The following is a 24,256-nucleotide window of genomic DNA, read 5'->3' on the forward strand; positions in this document are numbered from 1 at the left end:
AGTTATATTTATATAAGTAGTACTGGGCCTAAATTATCCCTTAAAAATAACCGAATAAATTAAAATACAAATCTAAACTACTCTTTACTTCTAAATTTATTCATATTAAAATTTAAATTCATTCGAATGACGTCACAGTGGTTGTTATCTAATTAGTGGTAAAACGAAATAGTAATATGCTCCCTTCCTTTTCTATGGCGGGAAAGAGTCAGTCGGAAATTAAATAAACTGCCGCAGCAGAGAGCAGCCGCGTTAGCCGCTATATTATATTGTTTTCGACTTTCAGCGCATGTGGACTGTGGAGTGTGAACTTTCTTTGAACGTGAAACGTCAGCGCAGTGCGCATGCGATAATTGTGTCAGTCGGCCGAGTGAAGTGTTTCACTCTTATACATTATAACCTAAAATTATAAACTAAAAATTGTTTTTCATTCATAAAATATGGCTCACTATGGCTATTTAGAAAAATTAGGACTTGCATTTGCAGTGGCATTATTATTTTATATCGTTAAATGTTTTGTAAATGTGGTGTATACTTATATTATTGGACCCGTAGTAAATAAGGTGGATTTTAAATCTAAAGGAAAATGGGCATGTAAGTACACTATTTTTTATACTTAGAACAAGCGTGTAAATTTGTACAATAGTTCAAGTGCAAATAGGTAATCATTTTATCAACCAAAGGTGATTGACCCTTAGCTGACCTACAATGTACACAATGCGTAATGCGACAAGAATATAAATTAAATATACATACATAAGCGTTGAATTTTTCAACAATTTAATTAATTTAAACAGCCTATGAGTATCTAGGTATATAGCTATACCTAGATACTTATAGGCTGCATTCATAAGTATTTTCATTATTATTTAAGTGAAAATATAAATTTTGTCTCGTATTTACACCATATATGTATTATTACGTATTCTTTCTTAAGTACTTTCACTTATAAATATTACGTTTACTATAGGTTGTTTACCTGCTTTTCTCTGGTAAAAGTGGACGGACCTACTTAGCCACATTCATTCACTTTCACTGCCCACAACTCGGAGAAAATGAATTATTATATAAATCATATTATGTTTCATTTAATTACCTACTTATAATGTCCTAGTTTAATTACTAGAGTAAGATAACAACAGGTGGTTGGGGTTATATTATTCTTGAACATACTAAAGTACTTTGGGAATTTTTATCACTATATATTATAGATGTAGGTATATATATTCATTAAACCCTTAATAACATTTCATACATAGATTATGCATTAGTACCTATAATATTTTGCTACCTATGACATATAATGTTTTGTGTAAGTGTATATATTACAAACCTAAAAAGAAATTTGTCCTTTTGATAATTTTATTTATTATAGAACATTTTATAATTGAATTTGGTAAGAATTGATTGTGATATTTTGGGGTAACTTGTAAGATTCCATATTATATTTTACATGTTAAAAACATTTAATTAGGGGCTAGTAATTTCAAAATAGTGGTAGTTGGCTACAAATGGTGAAATGTATATCTAATTAGAAACCTCATTATATTAACTATGTAAGAACAATTAAAATTAAATAAAGACAATGTATTTTTAAATTTCATATTAGTTTGATTGTAAAAAACAATGATTAAATCTCAAATGTATTTATTTCAAGATTAATTCTCAAATGACTATTATATATTTCTATTGAAATGCAGATTAATTATATAAGGAATTAGATCAATGCAGGAAAAACAAAGGTCCTTTGTATATGTACAAACTAGGTAGTTGGTATTAAAAGATTAGACCTAATATGTTATTAAGGTCTTGCTTTTGCTTCATGAATATGAATTAAAGGTCACCCTTCACTTGTATATTACATATATTTTTTTGTAATTAATTGTAATGAGTACATTTTAAATTACGCCTCTTAAACAAATAGTCGCATAGTAACTGCAGTTTTAATACCAAGTGTAATTAATGGTAAATGTTTGATATCAACAAACAAAAGGGAAGGTACCATCTACAACACAATTATGGTTTCGTTAGGAGTTAGGAAGCGTTAATAAAACTCCGGGTTTAAGGCACTACGCGGAACTAATCTATAGAAGCAGTGTATATTCTTGTAATTCTAAATTGAATTTATACTGTGATAACACATGTTTTTAAATTCTTAAACGGACTATAAATTTAAACAGTGATAATATAATTTCAAACTCTAAATATGGTGTTGAGTGTTATCACGAATTTGCGATAAGCCACGTTTATTGCATGTAAAGATTTCACTTGTACAGTTTATTTAACATATTGTATAATACTACACTGACCGAGTGAACAAAAATATTAATATAATATATTGCCTTTGCAACGGTACCGACGTCGATAAATTTTTCCATCCTCTTTGGGGAGATTCCATTTTTATGGTTGACAATGCACGCCCGCGTTGTTCCGGCAAGGTGGCAGCGTACATGCAAGAAGTTGGCATCCGTCGTTTAGATTGGCCAGCTCCCGACCTCCAATCCATATCCGGAATGTTCTAAAAAGATGAGTAAGATAGCACACTGCTCGAAAAACTATCAGTGGGCTCGAAAGAGTAATTCCAGAAAAGTGGGAACATATTTCTCAAATCGCTAAATTAGGCCTGTGATTTTGGCAAGAGCAGGCTACACTTCTTATTAGGGACATTATAAGTTTATTTTATTAAAAAAAGTCATCTTGCCCTTATGCCGACCACTTCTTTGTCTGTTCGTTCGTTGTTTGTACACAGCATAAATAGGTTTTTAAAAACTCATTAAAAAATTACAAATCGCCAGAATTCACTTTACGCGTATTAATTTTTCACGATTATATCATACACACATTCACCTGTACAGTCTGTTTCAAACAATTTAATTCTTTAATAATAAATATATCCTTCCGAGTACTATAATTTAAGTTAAATTAAATTTATGTTTAATACTAATACACGACCTACGATGGAGAAGGTGGTTGGCTGGTTTGATGGCCTCCAAATTCTTCCACTTCTCTCACTTCGCTACTATTTTTCCCCGCTATCTCTTTCATTTCATCATCCCAGGATTCTGGTGCGTGTCGTCTCCTTTTCCTGCCCAGTGGGTAATTTCAACAAGCTTTTGAATTAATACCTCTTTAAATTAGGTAGGTATCTTAATTTTTATCGGAAAGGGAGGGATAAAATATAATCGTTTCCACGGCATAGATCTAAAATAAACTGGGGTCACAATCTGATGATGTAATTTTGGATAGATTTTGACGTGATGCGATTTTGGTTTATTTGCAACTCGTCGGAGTCAAACTGTTGATAAAGACGATGATCGCTCATGAACTGCTGAGAATTGCTGCCTTTTCAGTCACAATAGCATTTTGAAGTCGGTTACCGATTTTTTGTGAAATTAAACACGCAAATATTCTTAAATTATATGTTTGGTTGTAGCTTGGTTAGTTGGTACGTAGTATGACTAGACAGGTTTTAAAAACTGGTCTTAGTTATTTGAATTAATCACTTAAATATTAATTATTTAACAAATAAATTTAATATTATTATCCTCGAAGATTAAACATAATATAAAATTGGCGTTTTGTATGGGAGAACAAAAATCTGTTTTTTAAACATACATTTATTTCATTAATCAAAGTACCATTGATATTTATCAGTTTTGTCATCTTATAAGTAGTTCATTGATCCCTTTACTGTAAAAAAATAATTCGGACAGGAATCAAGAAAATCTTTGAAGGCGGCTTCGGCTGCCCCCATCAGAATTGAATTTTTACGTTAGAAGTTAAAAGTTTCGAAAGAAATGGCAATCTGTTGGAACAAGCTGTCCACGGAGCTTGTTCTGCGAAATATCCAGAACGGAAACGTTGGAACCAAAAACGCATAGTGTTTTCATTTGTAATACTGCCGGTATACACATCAATTATCCTTTGAGCCGTTTCTGAAGCACTGGTACTCGAGCACGAACTAGTACTCGGAAATAATAACATAAAAAAATTTGAATTTAGAATTCCTAAACAAAGAGGAGATATTTGGGTCAAAGTGGCCAGTACGAAAAAACAGCAAATTCATATACTAAGGACCTAATATATTTCCTGATATGAACTTTTCTGGTTAAATCAATATACGATCGCAAAGTCTCATACGATCATCATACGTCTATTACAGTAATGAGCACTAATTCGTAATATATATTTCATATATTACGACAGAAAAGACTTTTTTATACTTAATCTCAGTAATTTTGTATGCTTGAATATCCTTGCTTATTGTAGAAAAAATGTCTAGTCTTATTCGACATGTAGTGTATGCATAGTGCGGAATATGAACAATAAACTAATTTATTACTGAATCTGTACTAAAATTAGAAATAATAGCATACCAATTATTTAATTCTCCACAAAAACTCAATCAGTGTTACGATCCTTTTAAATAATGTGCTCTTTTTTACAAATTTTGACACCTGAAACGCATTTATGAAGTTATTCCGGCTGCTTAGGGTGTTTACATATCGACCTGGGGCCACTGCCACTGGGGCTTTCCGGTCAGTCTGTGTTTAGACTGGACTGACTGTAGACTTTAAGTTGGAAGAACTGTTCACCATCCTTCCTCTAATCATCTTGTTGCAATATGTCCCAAGCTCATTCTCATCAAGCTAAAAAAATATGAATACCTTTGCAAGTATAAATTAGTCAAGGTTGCCCGACAAAAATATTCGTAATTTTAAATCCCTCAACTAATTGCTGTTTTAAATATTATTTCCTGCTGGCCTTTATGTTAAATTTATCTGCATTTATACTGTTTCCGTGAGCAAAATATTAATGGCAAAGCTTAATATTTTATTTATTGCCGCTTTCGAAAAACCTGTGGTGGTTAAATAACATGTCTTCGTATATGTATACGTATACATGTATAATTTCTAAAATTGTGTTAAATGTATTTCAGTACATAGTACAATCAACGCGAAACTGATTTTACTAAATTTAAATTGATAATTGATGATTTTAACTAATGGTTATTAAACTGTTTTCTTTAGGAAAGTTTGAACGGGGCAAGAAATTCCACATCTTTGTTGATTTCATAAGGAATGACGATATATACTTTAATGTGGGTTTATATACTAATTGTATTCAAATAATATGAAATTATAAAATTTAATTTCAATAATTTACTTACTTAAAAAATAAAAACAATAACTAACCTTAAAATAAAATATATTACTAAAATCCCTTTAGGCAAGGTAAACTACGTAAATTAACTACATTTTGTTTATCGAATAAAATACGAATTGAATTTATTCAACAATTATGAAACAGATTAAATCAGTGTTTTATTCCTTTATATTTATTAAGAATAAATTTACTTGTTTAGTAAAATCACTATGTTTTGAATGTGATGAATATCATTAACCTTAGTTTGATTCTACGTTTAAAATACTGAAAGGCTTTAGAGTTCTAGAAATCAATTATTTAACGGGTATTTTCAAATTAAACCACTTTTATGTCCAAGGATTTAGTCTAAACGGTTCCCTGAACAGTGGGTAGACAGTTTTAAACTTTATTAATGGTAATTTATCTAATACAATTTCGCTTCTGGAGAGCCCTATTAAAATTCCACTAAATTACAAAGCCCCGTAACACGGCTCGCTGGAGAAATTTAGAACATTTAATTACTTATTACATTTTAATATTTAAGATTTTTTTTCTTAAATTGAGTTTTTTAAATCCCGGTTTAAGAGTTTTTGAGCTTGACGGAGTTAAGCGGGTTTCGGAGTGTTTTAAACTGGGTGAATTGGTATCGATTAAAAGTTTCCTTCGAAGTACCTATTGGTTAACATTTTTTATTTGGTGCTAAACAATTCGTGAAGAGGCATCATAAAACGTGGATTATGAGCAGTGTTTGCAACTTAACTTGTTAATTGTGTTTCTTTAGTTTTAATTAAGAAATAAAGAATATTTAAGTCAAATAAGATTATTTTGTAAGAAGAAATATGTTTAACTAAGAAATACGCAGTACATACGTATTTACCCACTTGAAAACCGAGTTAAAATCTCTTAAGTCACTCGATCGTAACTTATGGCTTAAGAAATATATTATTATAAAAGTATACAATATTTTACTTATATAAATATAATATTTCCTATTTACATTTCATCTCATAAACGGAATGCAATGATATCCCGAGGTAAGAGCAATATTATGTAATGTTCCGTGAATGCAGAGCCCACGTGAATGTGTGCGGGGAATAATTCTATTTCCTCTAACGGCAAAGCAGATATAAGTGGTATTTTTGTATTATAGCTACCAATAAGTATTCGTAGTAATAGTTCGTGAATAAAGCTTTGCGATTGATGTATGTAAAAATCTATTGACAAATCTGGTAGAAAGTAAAGGTATGTAAAGTGTTATATTGCGTTTCTCTAGCAGTTATACGAGTGGTACTGTGAACGCTGGTAGTGGTAGTAAGAATATTTTGCAATACTTAGATGGGAAGTCAACTATAGGTGGACATCCTATATGTCATATTTGTATATGTAGTACACATCCAATCTACAGACGTTGTATATGTAGTTGTAAATTTAAACCATTATGAATTTAAAAAATAATAATTTAATCGCTTAAATCTAAATCTTATATATAAAATATTTATTCGGATACAAAAATGAAATTCACTCGTAATATTTTAGGAATTGTATTGAAGTATTGAAAGGTAAACTAATACATTGTCAACAAAAACAGGAATGACTCGAATGACACGTGGTCGAAACAAGCTAATCTCGTCACATTAAACATGATGACCGGATTTTTTTTGCATAATACGTATCTTTTTGCACCTTATTGCTATAAAAATACAACTCATTTTTGTTATTGGACCGATGTATACCCATGACTTTCACCGTTAAGAGAAACCAGCTTTTAGAGCTATCGATAAATGCATATTTTTGTAAATGTTTCATTGTTTATTGATATCAAGGCCTCTTTAACTATAGCGAACGTCTCAATAATGAGCTTTTATATGCGATTCCAAGGTTGCGACATAAGCGATACGGATATGGGGAGAACTACATACAAATACGTCAGAATCGGTATCGCTGACGGTATTGAAAGTTACAGAGTCAGGGCTCAGTAATGTTTACCTTACAAAAAACCGGTTGACGTTAATAAAAAATAAATATCACCAGCTCCATACATAATTTATTTGATTTTGTTTTGGTTGATGAGTTTAAATTAAATTTTCAATATGTTTAAAATATGGTATTGAGTAGTGTTAGATCCAATATAATTTTGACGTACGGGACTCAAATTTAGGGCAAAGCTTATTTCTAAATCTGAGAACAACATATTTGTATCGAACTTTTGATAGAAAGACGAATCCATCAAAACGATTGCTCCAACTTCGTATTATGTATATTTAATTTGGTCATAGCGTTAATATACATACTAAATCAATTATTACATGAAAAATAAATTAAATTCAAACCAGTAATTAGAGGGCATTCTACCACTTTCGCCTTATGATATTTCAAAAGATATTTCTTTTTTTTCATGAAGCTTACTTACTTAGTATGTTGTGGTTGATATTTAGTGTAAAATACTGTGTACAGATGTTTGGGTTTCAGATTTTCAAATGTTGTTTAGTGTGTAATAACTATATGTATCAAATCAATCTGTTTTCTGTTTCTGTACCTAAATGTAAAAATAAAATAAATACTCCACTGCATTCGTAGTTCCAATCCACGTGTCTTATCAATTATGAATTATGCAAACAACCTGATTTAAACGTTTTGTTTATGTTAGTTTATTTCGCTTCTGTAAATTAGTCAGCATTTATAGTTGTGTAAATGCATGCTCTGCATTTCTTTAATAAGCTGTGCTATGCATATGAAATTGATGTACGTAATATTTGGTATTTTAATGCGTCTAGCATCTACTTATAATGTCGCGTGTTATACTGGCCAATAAAAATAGTAAATGCCTTTATTTCCAAAATGTAAGTATGATATTAGTTTTATTTTTCTATGTGCGCAATATACGTGATAAAACGATTAGAATCATATTATATACTCTGAAATCCAGCCCGTAGAAGGGCAAAAATTTCGGACTTCAGCCTGATTGAAATAGGTATTTCGCACTCGCCTATAATTAAATAAAGGACTCATTTTTTGTTCTCTTTGAATTTAGTGCAGATATAATAATAAAATTCTTAAAACTAACATTATACATATAATATTACATTATTGAAATGATAATGATTCATCTGTTCCTTTTTTATTGTTCTATTCAATTATACATATTGTAGTTTTGAACTTCTTGCGCTCACGGATTTTTGGAAGTTGCCTGGAAGACATTGCTCGTAAGCGATTGTTGTTGACCTCCTTTTAATTTTTTTCTTGCAGCGAAGTGTTAATAAATAAACGACAGACAACATAGTTGAATAAATAAATCAGTGGCACTACAACCTCTTTAGGTCTTGGCCTCAGATTTCTGAATCTGTTTCATGATCATTTTAAATCTAATAGGCAAGTAGGTGATCAGCCTCCAGTGCCTACAACGTCGTCGACTTTTTGGATCTAAGACATGTCGGTTTCCTCACGATGTTTTCCTTCACCGTTCGAGAAAATGTTAAATGCGCACATAGAAAGGACCATTGGTGCACAGCCGGGGATCGAACCTGCGACCTCAGGTATGAGAGTCACACGCTGGAGCCACTAGGCCAACACTGCTCACATAGTTGATTAACGACGCAAAATTCAAGTCAAAACCGAAGTTTTCATATTAATATGTTAAGACGTTGTTGCTATTTCTCGTAAGATCGCTAATTGAAGTAAATATTTGAGTGGTTTAACTTTCTTTTGCATTAAGTATTGTACTTAGCAAAGATTAAGTATTAGGGCTTGTTAGGGCTAAACTTTGACGTGGTATTTAACAGAATCTTGAACTCGTCTGACATTACTAATCTCTATATAACATAAACCTTTTTAAAATTATTAACAAATTCACATTTTCACAAAAGGAATCAAAATTGAAGTTTTTGTATGAAAACACTCTCGACTTGTTTTTATATAAACGCGGACGCGTCTGTTGTAATGGTATAATATAATATTAATATTGTATTTCTTTGTTTTAGTGGTAACTGGAAGCACTGATGGCATTGGAAAGGAATACGCTAAAGAGGTAATTTATGCAAAATGCTAATTTGAAATTAAAACGTTAATCATCGCATTTTACAACGATTTTTTTCACTAATTACTATTAAAAAATATTACTTCCTTCTATCGCTTAGTTTGTCAATGTAGGAACAAGATAGGATTTAATTCCTAATACTTAATAATAATAATAATACCTAATTTAATACACTAATAAATAATATGTTATTTAATTTTGGTCGTTTGTGTGTCGAATCCCTGTTAAACCATAGAATAAATAATTAAAAATAAAAGGTTGACAACATGCTCCATGACGAAAGGTTCCATCTCGGAACTAACAAAAATAAAAAATCATTGCACTGCCTTCAATAGCCACACAAATAGGTTTTCATTTAAATTTCTCACTTAAATTAAATACGTACGTTTAATAAAATAATTATTGGTATTTTTAATTGACCTAAAAGATTAGTGAAAGCGAGCGAAAATATTCCCTGCTTCGAACTAATAATCTACTTTATATAAATGGTACCTAATAAATCCGGATCGCTTATGTCGTAAGAATTAATTTCGTATTTTGGCATAACAAATTTGTTACTTTAACTCCAGGTTATTACTATGAAATGGATAATTACACAAAACTTTATTAATATCTCTGTTAGGTTGACTAATAATTAAGATGATTAGTAAGTGTTCGGTAAACATACGCAGTAAGAGCGTACAAATTCTTAAAAGGCCGGCAACGCACTCGCGAGCCCTGTAGCATCGTGAGTGTCGTGTGCCCGTTTGCCCCCTGTTCTATAAAAAAAAAACAGTGGTGTAAACTTAGGATATAGGTATTTATGTCTCTGTTTCGTGAACATTTGTTTTCTTAACCACCTGGTGATTATCCGTCTGCCAGTGCCTGTTCTACGCCGGCGAGTTTTTGAGTCTCAGGAATTCCGGTTCCCTCACGACGTTCTTCAGCGTACGAGCGAGTGCTATATTCTCACATTGACAGAAAGTCCATTGGTGCAGAGTTGTATAACCATAAAAATGATTAATCATATAATATTAGGTTTGTTCTCTTGTATTAGGTTCCTACTTTCTTCAATAGCAGTGTTTTTCCGTGTCATTTAAAAAAATCTTTCTTGATCCTTTAATATTTTACTAGGAGTGAAATACCGCATGTTCTTTAAAAACTGCTGACTGAGTATGAAATTTTAATAGATTCTCTCGTGAGCATTTTTAAATTTTCTATAATATTTTATCATTCACAGTTGGCTGCCCGCGGCTGTGATATAGTTCTAGTCAGTCGTTCTTTGGATAAATTGAAAGCGACTGCTACGGAAATACGTGAGTAATACTTATTTAGACACTTATTTATAAATATGTATTAATAATGGCCCCCACAAATAAAGACTAAGATAGATGTGCATATTTCGGAGTAATAATTAAAAATTGCGATTTCTTTGCTTAATAACTAGCTGAGCCGTCATGCGCTAACTCAGAAAATGCAATCTGGAATCGAGAACGGTAATTCGAGATCTCGAAAGATAAAGAATTACAATTTCGCGTAATCGCGGTATTTTTGTAGAAAGCATATGGATATGTTTGTTAGGCAAATGGAATGAATAAAACAACACAAATTTTTCAATTATAACAACGATGCGGTTGCATTTATACAAGATCTCGTAATGTTGTGCTTGATATCGAAAAATGAGATCGCGGGATCGGGAATGCATTTCCTTGCTACAGCATTTTTGATGGATAATGTTTTATAATATGTAATGCTTTATTGAAGTAATGGGTGAGTCATAAAATTAAGTCCTATACGTTTTTCTAAATAATTAATCACCCTGCCTCAATATAAATTCACATAAAGTCTTGCTAAGCTTTTATATAATTCGGACTATGAAATTAAACCTAAAATGTTTGCTGTATCTCCAGTGCAGTCTTGAGTCTCTTGCTTGTCAATAACATACATATTAATGTGAAACTTTTATTAGATCGTCTCAAACTTAGTTAAATGATTAATAAAAAATTTAGTTAAATGTCTATAATGTAAAAAAAGTTTCACTTTTATTTACATAAACCACACAATATTTTTTATATACTCGCTTTGAAAACATACCAAAACTATAATTGTATATTTGGTTTAAAGTTTTATTTGTTGAATTAAAGCGGCCCTTGGTAATTTCTGGTTTGTAAAATCAAACCAACGCATTAACGGCTCGATAAGCAATGATTTTCTTTACAGAAAACGACTATAAAGTGAATACCAAAATTGTTCAAGCTGACTTCAGCGAAGAGGGAATTTACGACAAGATCTCCAAAGAAATAGCTGATCTAGAAATAGGAACCCTAGTCAATAACGTTGGTATCTCCTACAGTTATCCTGAATATTTCACGGATATTGCAGACTGGTAAGATGCACGTGTAATTTCAATACATTTCCTTACAAGTTACAACACATATTTTATTTAAATATTATTTCGCTTAACAGACTTATAGCTGACACTTATAGTCTATTCATAAGTGTAGTGTATATAGCTATAAGTGTAAGGAAGTTTATTTAAAGGTATAGGGATTAATAGCTTATTAATGTTTTTTTTATCGAAGCCTGCAACGGAGTTTTTCTCTGTGGAAAGAAGGTTTCATTTCCTTTGAGTATTTGAAGTTAATTTCAATTCGCTTTTATCCATACATCTTATCTAGAGAGTTAATAATCTGTTAAGAGATAAAAACATTTTGAATACCGTACTTTCTGCTTGTATCTATCGTGCTTAAATTATTATAATTAGCTTCAATCATCAGGTATTATTCAAGGTCGTAAGACAATATTTCTTTACCTCATAATTATTTTCACACAATTGATCATTATCTAATTATGAGAATATAAATGCATAAAAAAGTGGATAAAATTACTATCAATCGTGTGATTTTTATATAGAAAATCCTTTTCATTAGCGTAATCACTAATATGTTTTTTTGAAACCCGCATGACAAAGACTTTTTCGCTCTATCACGAAATTGTGAATAAGAAAAGAGCGTACAAATTCTTAAAAGGCCGGCAATGCACTCGCGAGCCCTCTAGTATCGAGAGTGTCCATGGGCGGCGATATCACTTAACATCAGGTGAGCCTCCTGCCCGTTTGCCCCCTGTTCTATAAAAAAATAATAATAATAAAACTTATGGAAATAGACGTTCCGTTTTATGTAGGTGTAACAATTCCTGCCTTATACCTCGTATATTGAAACCATTTCAATGGCGTTTCAGGATCTATAAGTTCGAAAATAACGTGAAAATTGAAAGTATAAAACCGCACTTGAAAACAATTTTCAAGTGAAGCAGGTGCACTATTGCCATATGAAATAAGTGCTTGAACTGAAATATTATATCGAGCAATCGTCGCTTTAGCTAGGATTATTTCTGGAACTGCATTCTTTTGTCGCTCTCGCAGTAAAGACATCGATTTTGTTAGCATATGCAAGTATGCCAGTGCTCTGAATCTATTGTATCTAGTTATCATTGAACGTGCAGGTAGAATGGTTTAAAACTCAGTTCCTAGTAGTATCTTGAAATTTCAGTAGCGTTTTAAACCTCACATTTGTATGAAATTAACGAGTTTTATAGCAAAGTTAAAAATTATTTCGCTTTAAGGAAAATATATCAGTGATTTAGTATTTATTACTGCCTTTTTTATATTTTGCTATAAGTGGCTATGCAGCGTGATGTTATATCACTTACTAAATTTAAAATATGTGTGTCAGGCACTGGAGGCTGATCACCTACCTACTTGCCTATTAGATTAAAAAAATATCATGAAACAGATTCAGAAATCTGATGATGAAAGACCTAAAAGAGGTTGTAGCGCCACTGATTATTATATTAAATTTAAAATAACATTATTAAATGACATGTATTTAGTGACTTCAACAGAATTCGTGCGTTCGAATCATGGCTGTGTATTGAATTTTCTTTCTGTGTGAACAAGCTCATCTCAGAACAGCTCTGACTCCTATTGTGAAGTCAAACATCGTGAGGAACTCGGCCTGTCTCAAATATCGATGATATGTGTCTCATACAGAAGGCTGATCACCAATATGTTCATCTTGAGATGAACGAAACAAATAAACTTTTTTTGTTAATATAGATTCCGCAAATTAGTATGAGAGCTGTCGGGGCACCCGTCCAAGTATTTTTTATTAAGCGCGTAGACGTTACCTTACTCTTTGAGCCGGGTTGTTATCTAATACGAATCTTTCTAAGGTGTAATTAAAACAGGCTCTAATTAGTGCAGCCCCAACGGTTTAGTCGTGCAAGTGAAAATTATACTTCACATAATTAAATATAAATAATTAAATATACTAATAACAATAGGATTGATTAGAGCGAGTATAGTAACGCAGTAAATATATTAGCTTCTGATTAGATCTATTGTGAACTTTTACTGCATAGTCTTACTAACGAATCTTTTATAAAAAATGAAATATAAAACCCTATTTTTAATTGAAATGTCAGGAACAATATTGTATTTACGGTGATAATAGGCTAGACAAAATGATTTTCATTCCATTTAATCTACAAATGGATTTTGTAAAACGATTAATATGTATGATCTAATTAATTATTATTCCGTAATTGTTTGATACGTGGTGCTGGAGTGAGGATTGCTAAATCGATTGGCCATTTGTTACCTGATTAACATCACTTTACGAACCGCCAAATTAATGATCTAGTAATCTTACACGTAGGTATGTAATCATAGAATATATCTTTAACCCTTAGCACCACACGCTACTTCTGGCCACGCAACTACACACGTGGGGGAGCGTGGTCCCCCAAAAAAAAAATTATATATCAGTGCCATTTTTATCACAAGACCAGTTTCTTTTTAACTAAATAAATAAAATGCATTTACTGAATAATATAAGAGTATTTATTTATAAATTTAAACAAAAAAATAGACATTTCTAGAGTCATACAAAACAAGTTACAAAAACTACTTAAAATTTTAAGAGGTAACTTTAGGAAGAAGTTGTGACTTAAAATTAGGGACAAAAAATAAATTGAGTCTTTTTATGTAGTTACTCTAATCTTATTTATTACAAAACAAGCATTTAAATCTTTGAAAATACTCAAACGTCTAAAATCACAAGAGGAATGCACGTAGTATCTAGCAAATATCAAAAGTCAGTCAAGTTGAGGAACATTATTTCAGTCTCCATATTTTCTATCAAAATAATAATAATAGCATAATTAATGTTTTTTTCTGACATTCGACAAGCCTCTAGCATCTTCTCTTGCAGATTTGAATATGCCTGTTAGAAACATCAACCCAATAAATGTTAAAATTTCGTCTCTATTGACGTGGTAAGTGTAGGCTGAGTCAGATGTATGATTTTCTGAATAATTTGTGATTTTTTCATTCGTATGTTCTAAAATCAAATCAATCATATTTTCAGTAAATAGACAAGACCATGCTTCCAATTATATACATATATCTATATCCTAGATATTTCATTCTTGGCTTGTGCAGGGCCTCTCAGACCAGGCAAATAAACAATAATGTTATGAGCTGGCACCCGTGATCGTGACTATGGTACTTTTTACCATTTATATTTGTTTTTGCCATAATAAGCATTGCTGTTTTGGCGTTGTTCATCGTTGTCACTTGAGTCTTCGTTTTCAGAGATACTTTCCGCTTCTTCTTCTCTTTCGGTATCGTGATCATTGATTTCAGACTACGCGTCACTCAAATCCGATGATGGTTCCGGAAAATGTCCTCCTTCTCATTTTCATCTAAGTCTAACTCATTTAAGAGATTTTCTATCTGCTGGGGATTCAAACTTTTATCCATATTGCGCAACTAACCTTAAAAGAGGCAAATAAATAAGAAAATGAAACTACAAATAAACTAACGTAATTACATTCGTGGGGGACTAGGCTCCCCCATCGACTCATACCTCTTAAACTAAGAACAGTAGCCAGGTGCGCATCAACTCCCCGCGAGACCTTGGGCGGCACTGAGAATACCCGAAAACTCAAGCGCATCGGGATTAAGACTCTAACATACGCCGATGACTTTGAGGATTTGACCTCTACTACGAACAATAATTTACTAACGCCATCTAGTCTAACAAAATAGTGAATAGTCTAACAAAACTACGTGAATACGAAACCAATTATTAGCTAAATATAAAAATTTATAAATAAATATTGGTCTAGAAAAAATGGTGGCTGCCAATTATTTAACTAGTACATACATGATTTTTTTACATGTTTAATTCGTTCTGAGGTTAAAACTTTTTAATGTCAGTATTGCTAAAATACCGAAACCGAGTCATCATCATCAGCTGACGATGGACTCTGATGGTTGGTACTGGATCTCGAGGATGGTAAGCAGTAGACATACCGTCATTGAGCTCGTTGTAATCAGCTCAGCGAAACGATACTAGAAATGTGACTATATGAACCTGATGATGGACTCCGAAGGTGAGTAGTGGATCTCGAGGATGGTAAGCAGCAGACATACCGTCATTGAGCTCGTTGTAATCAGCTCAGCGAAACGATACTAGAAATGGGACTATATGAACCTGATGATGGACTCCGAAGGTGAGTAGTGGATCTCGAGGATGGTAAGCAGCAGACATACCGTCATTGAGCTCGTTGTAATCAGCTCAGCGAGACGATACAAGAAATGTGACTATATGAACCTGATGATGGACTCCGAAGGTGAGTAGTGGATCTCGAGGATGGTAAGCAGCAGACATACCGTCATTGAGCTCGTTGTAATCAGCTCAGCGAAACGATACTAGAAATGGGACTATATGAACCTGATGATGGACTCCGAAGGTGAGTAGTGGATCTCGAGGATGGTAAGCAGCAGACATACCGTCATTGAGCTCGTTGTAATCAGCTCAGCGAGACGATACAAGAAATGTGACTATATGAACCTGATGATGGACTCCGAAGGTGAGTAGTGGATCTCGAGGATGGTAAGCAGCAGACATACCGTCATTGAGCTCGTTGTAATCAGCTCAGCGAGACGATACTAGAAATGTGTTATATGAACCTGATAATGGACTCCGAAGGTGGGTACTGGATCTCGAGGATGGTAAGCAGTAGACATACCATCATTGAGCTCGTTGTAATCAGCTTAGCGAGACGATACTAGAAATGTGTTATATGAACCTTATAATGGACTCCGAAGGTGGGTACTGGATCTCGAGGATGGTAAGCAGTAGACATACCATCATTGAGCTCGTTGTAATCAGCTCAGCGAGACGATACTAGAAATGTGACTATATGAACTTATTAATATTTAATATTAAATAAATATTAGGTAATATTTACTATAATACCACTATATTTCTTTGAGTTTATTGAAAAAATAATCAATTTCAACGATTCGTCTTCCAGTTGAAATTTTAAATATTTTTCTTGGTTCTGAAACCTACGAGTGCAGCATGTTATATCTAAGCCCGAAAATGAAATCAGAGTCAATCAGACCCAGTACCCACCTTCGGAGTCCACCATCAGGTTCATATAACACATTTCTAGTATCGTCTCGCTGAGCTGATTACAACGAGCTCAATGACGGCATGTCTACTGCTTACCATCCTCGAGATCCAGTCCCCACCTTCGGAGACCATTATCAGGTTCATATAGTCAAATTTCTTGTATCGTCTCGCTGAGCTGATTACAACGAGCTCAATGACGGTATGTCTACTGTTTACCATCCTCGAGATCCGGTCCCCACCTTCGGAGACCATTGTCAGATTCATATAGTAAAATTTCTTGTATCGTCTCGCTGAGCTGATTACAACGAGCTCAATGACGGTATGTCTACTGTTTACCATCCTCGAGACTCAGTATCCACCTTCGGAGTCCATCATCAGGTTCATATAGTCACATTTCTAGTATCGTTTCGCTAAGCTGATTACAACGAGCTCAATGACGGTATGTCTACTGCTTACCATCCTCGAGACCGAGTACCCACCTTCGGAGTCCATCATCAGGTTCATATACTCACATTTCTTGTATCGTCTCGCTGAGCTGATTACAACGAGCTCAATGACGGTATGTCTGCTGCTTACCATCCTCGAGATCCACTACTCACCTTCGGAGTCCATCATCAGGTTCATATAGTCACATTTCTTGTATCGTCTCGCTGAGCTGATTACAACGAGCTCAATGTCGGTATGTCTACTGTTTACCATCCTCGAGACTCAGTATCCACCTTCGGAGTCCATCATCAGGTTCATATAGTCACATTTCTAGTATCGTCTTGCTGAGCTGATTACAACGAGCTCAATGACGGCATGTCTACTGCTTACCATCCTCGAGATCCGGTCCCCACCTTCGGAGACCATTATCAGGTTCATATAGTCAAATTTCTTGTATCGTCTCGCTGAGCTGATTACAACGAGCTCAATGACGGTATGTCTACTGTTTACCATCCTCGAGACTCAGTATCCACCTTCGGAGTCCATCATCAGGTTTGTATAGTCACATTTCTAGTATCGTTTCGCTAAGCTGATTACAACGAGCTCAATGATGGTATGTCTAATGCTTATCATCCTCGAGACTCTGTACCCACCTTCGGAGTCCATCATCAGGTTCATATAGTCACATTTCTAGTATCGTCCCGCTGAGCTGATTACAACGAGCTCAATGACGGTATGTTTACTGCTTGCCATCCTCGAGACCCAGTACCCACCTTCGGAGTCCATCATCAGGTTCATTTAGTCACATTTCTAGTATCGTCTCGCTGAGCTGATTACAACGAGCTCAATGACGGTATGTCTACTGCTTACCATCCTCGAGATCCAGTACCCACTTTCAGATTCCATCAGGTATTAGGTTCAGCAACTTATTTTACTTGGTTGTACAAGTTGCACTTGAAACTTGACAACTCTAAATTTGAGTTTTGTTTGGGTAGGTACTTATATACATATACTTATAACATACAATAATTTCCGAAGTTCATGTCCTCGCCTCACTTGATATTTCTTTTTATATTTTGGCATTTCTAAAAAAATCCGCGGGTAAAAACTAAAATACGCAAATATTTAATTATTATTGGCTTCGACACACAAGCGTAGTCCTCCCGTCGCAAAGCGTTGAGGTGGACTGAAGACAAGCCGCATGCAGGGCTCGCGGGTGTGAAATTGCGGAGGGAAGCCCATTGCGCTTGAGTTTATTTACCTTTTATTACTTTACATGCCCAGGAAACGAATTAATACAAATTTTTTTTTATCAAAATAATAATATATGCTATATCTAATAATACGTGTAAGATTAAAATAAATCGCATAAACCGTTTTGGAGCGAATTTGTAATTTATGTCTAATCTACGGTTCGATGGTAAAATTTTTTTTGGGAAATTGGTATTGTTTTTATCTTTTTTGGTTTTATCAATCGATACAGTAGGCTTCACCCCACAATATGAATTTTTTTCAAATGCATATGAGCGACAGTTCTTCCAACAATTTAATTTAAACTAGGGCTAGTTGACCGATTTGAGCACTGTTCAAGCCTTAAAGTACTTAAAATATTTGCTACAATCGGTGCGGTGGGGGACCTAGGTCCCCCGCGTGTGGTGTTAAGGGTTAATAATTCTAATAGTCTTGTTCCTATGCCCTGATTAGAAATGAAATGTGAAATGTTACAATTTATTTCCGCTACAATGAAAATATTAGGTAAATTAATGTTCACTTATGAATATCATAATAAAAGGGTTCATTACTCCCAGTTCTCAAATGAAGGTAATGAACGAGAAGAACGGACAATAAACTCTCTGTCATTCTTATTGGCAATTGTTTGCAAGTAAAGTAATTAAAGTAATTGAATAATAATGAATAAAATAAATGAAAATCGAACCTCTTCTCAGCAAGGCGCGTTGAAGTAGTAGCATAAACTTACATTACTGTGAGGATATGTAGTATCCAGGTGAATCACAAATATATTACAGATTAATCCTGTTTGTCCCACTAATTTCCCCTTATGCGCCTAAAGAAGTTTCACTACAAAAGTAATGTTAAATCATAAAACAGTAGAGGATTCTACGGGTAAGATCAATCGTTATCTTCCCGTCTGACAGAAACGTATTGGATTTTGACATACGGGAGTCATCGCATGTTCGCGCTAAGTCTCGTTTCCTCTCCATTAATACTTAAATATGTAGATTTGAGTTTAGTGTTTCACGTATGCCAATAACTATTTTGACGTACATGAGTAATAACTCGTACTAAGTCTGATACTGCTAAAGTCCCTCCACGCGAATGTGCAGATTAGTTAATTGCAGACAGATTTAGATAAAAAAGTATTTCATTTTTAACTTTTAATAAACCTGCATCAATTCCCAGAATATTAGACGTTCTTCTCCTATCCGACTCTTCAAAGCATACGTTTTTTTAGGGAGAACAGCATAACAACAATGATAAGAGCGAACATGGTATCAGTGACACGGATGACTGGTATCATCCTACCTGATATGGTGAAACGAGGCAAGGGTGTGGTCATCAACATTGGATCTGGCTCTTCTCTCATACCCAGCCCCTTATTGACCGTCTACGCGGCTTGTAAGGTAAAAATAAGGCTATTTCCATTAAATATACGTGCATTGCTATTCTCTTAACCGATCCCTTCTTTATCTTTACTAATTAAAGTTATTTAGAAAGTTAGAACGAACAAGGTAGTAACATTTTTAATTTCTGATAAATATGATTGATTTTAGTAGCGTTTCGTTAATGCCTGATAAACTTGTTAAAAATGTAATTATAGAATTACATTTGAGTAAACTTTTTGTCTTCAGATTAAAGTAGCTGACCTTGAATTTTAATGTTTTAATTACATTTGAATTGAACACTCAATATCGCTAAAAACTGCTAAACAAGTCATTTTCCGTGAGGTTTGTTAATAAAAAACTTACTAACTTAATCATATGTTCACGCAATTTTATTATTTCCAGGCGTATGTAGACAAATTTTCTGAGGGAATTGACATGGAATACAATAAAAAGGGTATTATCGTTCAATGCGTCCTTCCGGGTTTTGTATGCTCGAACATGTCTGGTATTCGTCGCGCTTCGTTATTAGCACCCACTGCGAAGACCTTTGTAAAATCTGCCATCAGTCTCGTTGGCACCACGTCAAAAACAGTTGGTTACTTCCCCCATGCAATCTTCGTTAACACCATCAACTCAATTTACGGAATGTCGGGAAGGTTTGCTGTCTGGCTGATCACTAGGTCCATGGAGAACACTCGTCGAAAGGCGTTGAAAAAGTACAAAAACAAGTAATTGTATAGTAAACACTGATTATCTGTACCTTTAGCACGAATAGTATTTTTTGTACAAAACAGCGAAGTACACCATTCGTTTTCGAATAGTTTTCGAATTGTATGCCAAATAAATGGTGTCCAAATTGGCAATATCGTATTGTGTACAAATACTTCACACAGCTACCAAAATATTTGTGCTATAGGTACTTCTTAACGGTTCGAAAACGTAGCGTCATATTTAAATATACGAGAACTAAGACCGTTTAATTTGATTGTAATTTGTGTATTATTGACACCTATAAATATTACGCTAATCTTTTCGAATCGTCTGTTTTAAGTGTTGGTAGTATTCATACATTTTGAAGATAATCGAATGGCATACCTAATAGACCAAAAGACTTCCAAAGACTTAAAATCATCGCTTTTTGTTTCTCTATGAACTGTATTTCCTAGTGGTAATTTAGAATTTGTTTAAACGTAATTCGGAGTGGTGTTGCTATTTTCAAAATAATGAATATAACCTACTAAACTTAATACTATTCGACTAATTCCACTAAATATGTATTTTAAGAGCACGGTCAAAATTACCGTTCTATGTTTTATGTGAATAGTGAACAATTTGCTTTAGATACGGGATGCTGGTCTAAGTTAAGTCTTGTATAAAATAAATATTTTATGTTTTAACCAAAGATTTGAGGTGATTTGGGAAGGTCCCATTTTAGTTTTATCACTGCCTCTATATTTTTAATAGGCTGTGTATTGCATTTAGAATAAGTGGAACTATTGAGACGAACTAAAAACTGTACATTATTTGAATTGTATGTGGCCATCGCTATACAAGTCTTGATTTTCAAAATTTTAAAATCTACATATTTAAAATTAACATTTCAATAAATAAGAAATTTAATAGTTTTTATAGCGGTATTGAAGCAAGGTTATTGCGTACGTATAAAGATATTGGACGTTTTTCTTTGGCATGTGGCAACATCGCTTCAAAAACTTTAAGTCTCAATAAATCCAAAATGCCATTTGCTTCTAGTATGTTGGGATTGTTACCTATTTAAATAAATTGGTGGAAATTAAAACTTTGTATTATTTTCCCGGTGATGGTTTTAAATCTAACCCTTGACTTAGTTATTAAGGTGTCCTTAAAATTTTCAAGTATTCAGCTGTAAGAAAATGCTATTAGAAAAACTTAGATGTAAGCGAACTTTTCATATTTTAGAATTCGACCGGTGATGGCTTTGCTGTAATGGTAATCGTTATCAATCAATGATACAACAATATTGATCAATCAATATCCAATCGAATTTCTCGAGCCTTCTACTAATTTCTCTAACGACGTTAATTATACATATAACATGAGTAATTATTATTAAACAGAAATGTGGATGATATAGTTACACGTTTACTTGTTATTAATAATTCATAGTACGTATTCTATGTACATTATTATCACTGTCCAGGGAATAAGTTAATGAAGCATGAAACAACAGCGTGTTTAGTTGTGATTAGAATCAAAAACCAGGTACACGAAAAGCACTACTGATATTTTTTTCGTATTACAAGTTTCCACTACAGGATTGTGTATACTTTATACTTTTACCAATTAACACCAGTCGTTTAATATTATATTTCACTAGCTGCCCCCGCGAACGTTTCTCCTTAGTACATACCAACATGAAACATTTTGGTATGCTACCCCAGAGGGTTTTCAGTGATTTTTCTCTATATATACCTCAGAGTTCAAATGATAAGTTCTTAGCCAACCAATAAAAAATAAGGGGTTGATTTTAGTGGGTAGATGAAAATTAAGGGTTTGTATTATCTAGATAGTAGCCGATTCTCAGACTTACTGAATATGCATAAAAAATTTCATAAAAATCGTTCGAGCCATTTCGGAGGAGTATAGGAACGAACATTGTGACACGAGAATTTTATATATATAGAGATAATCATTTTTATATAAACGACTCAATAAACACAAGTATTGTTGAATAAAGAGGTATTAAAGTAGAAGTGAATGTAATTTCACGCAAATATTTGAATCACATATTTGAAGATCATAACGTATTCTTAATTCAAAATAGTAATAATCTTGCTTAAACACCTGTGTCGTTACTTCAGTTAGAAGTTCCTTAACCCTTCGATAGGATATTCCTACGTCTTTTGTTTCACGGGGTATCAACCCGAGACTTTGACTAAACTGGTATGAAGGCCCATCAGAAAACTGGTATTCGTATATTTTTAATGTGGCCTTGACGCCAGAGCGAAATTTATCGGACTTCGCTCTATGACCTCTATTGGTAAAACATTTTATAGATGCTTGGAGGAATTTCGTTTATAATTCGCATAATAATATAATACTGTGTACATTTACCCATTGGCGTCTAGAAACATATTCAAAATTCAATATCAAAATACTGCATAAAAAGTGAAATAATTATAGTTTGTCACACAGTTGGTTGCAATTCGCTATATTTTATATAACATGTATATAAGCTTTTATTATAAATACAGTTTAATCTGCCCTACATAAGGCGCTCTTCCCTGTTTCTTGATATAATTAAATATCCTTCGCTGAGACTCGTTTTTGACAAATCCTTGTAAAATTGAATGTGTTTCTATAAAAACGGTAACATAATTTTAGACGTCCTCGTTTCAGATGATAATATTAACTGTAAAAATGTAATCTCAGATGTTTTTTATCGTTTTCATGCACTTAGTTATCTAATGTATTATTCGGCCAGCGACTAACTTTATGCATCTAATAAAACCTTACCTAATACTCGTTTCTTACAAAAAAACGTTAGTTTTCTAGCTCTAAAAGAAAATTTCTTATCAAACTTATAAAATTTAATTTATTAAAATCCTTTAACTGTTGTCTTAATAAAATATATTTCTTTAATTTCAGGAGAGAGAAAAACATTGCATGAAATACTACATGCGTTTGGAATTAAATTATTTGACGTCATCGAAAAATATACCTCCTTGACAGGCGTTTTTGCTATGTACCAAACGTATTTAATAAGGTTTATAATGAATATTTATGAGGAACACATAATAGGTATATCTTTATTAAAAACGCGTCAGGAGTTATACAAATATGTTTTTTGGTACATCATTTCCTGATATAGTTTTTAAGCAGTATTTACTTTACTTTTATAGAATATTGAGTGAAGTGTTTTATACATGAATTATATTAGGTATATTATAACCTTTTAAAACTACTATACTCACTAATTAGTATCATTTTTTTATTACCTACGGGTTAACATTTTTAAGTTGTTGCTTAATTTGTAGTCTGTGATCTCATGGAGAAAAAAAATACATTCTGATATTTTTGTTAATTATTAAAACATATTTTAGAATAATAAATGTTATAATCTTTTCAATGAATAAAACTTTTTTTAACTATCTCTATTTTTTTCTCTAGTTTCCTTAATTATAAAAAAATATTGCCTTACCTAATCTATCCGTGTATCCTATATACTTTTACTGGCGCTGAGATATAATATATATATTAATAATAATACCTACATATATTATATAATATATTGCTACGCAGAATGATTTATCGTTATTACCTCTTTTCTCATTTCAAACTTTTTTCTAATTTGCCATAACAGTAATGACAACGGTCAAAACATCAAAATTTTCAGAGTAAAAAAATAGTAAAATGTTAAATTAAAAAGTGGATAACAACCAAATTATGTAAGAATTAAAAATGATAATACATACACACACTATGCCGTCTTAAAACATGTCAAAATCTCAGCCTGCTGGTTGTGGGCTAAGTTTTAATTTGAACCAACTTTTGATGATAATCGGCTCAATAGTAATCCTGGT

General features: G+C 33.0%; 1 protein-coding gene across 1 annotated transcript; it reads left to right on the forward strand.

The window, feature by feature from the left end:
- The first annotated feature begins 223 nt into the window (after positions 1–223).
- LOC110993240 (very-long-chain 3-oxoacyl-CoA reductase) lies at positions 224–23,824 on the forward strand. Its single transcript, XM_022259416.2, has 7 exons — positions 224–594; positions 9,123–9,169; positions 10,398–10,473; positions 11,378–11,543; positions 19,544–19,712; positions 20,097–20,410; positions 23,322–23,824. Exons 1-7 carry the CDS (start codon positions 441–443, stop codon positions 23,341–23,343), a joined length of 948 nt encoding a protein of 315 aa, XP_022115108.1. The 5' UTR covers positions 224–440; the 3' UTR covers positions 23,344–23,824.
- The last annotated feature ends 432 nt before the right edge of the window (positions 23,825–24,256 follow it).

This window comes from Pieris rapae, chromosome 3 (genome assembly GCF_905147795.1).
Source record: "Pieris rapae chromosome 3, ilPieRapa1.1, whole genome shotgun sequence".
In the NCBI taxonomy this organism is placed as follows: Eukaryota; Metazoa; Arthropoda; class Insecta; order Lepidoptera; family Pieridae; genus Pieris; species Pieris rapae.

Excerpts from the sequence above, each read along its gene's own strand:
- LOC110993240 (XM_022259416.2), top strand. The coding sequence starts at position 441 with ATGGCTCACTATGGCTATTTAGAAAAATTAGGACTTGCATTTGCAGTG. Across the intron at positions 595-9,122 it reads ATCTAAAGGAAAATGGGCAT|TGGTAACTGGAAGCACTGAT; the intron begins GTAAGTACACTA and ends TCTTTGTTTTAG. Across the intron at positions 10,474-11,377 it reads AGCGACTGCTACGGAAATAC|AAAACGACTATAAAGTGAAT; the intron begins GTGAGTAATACT and ends TTTTCTTTACAG.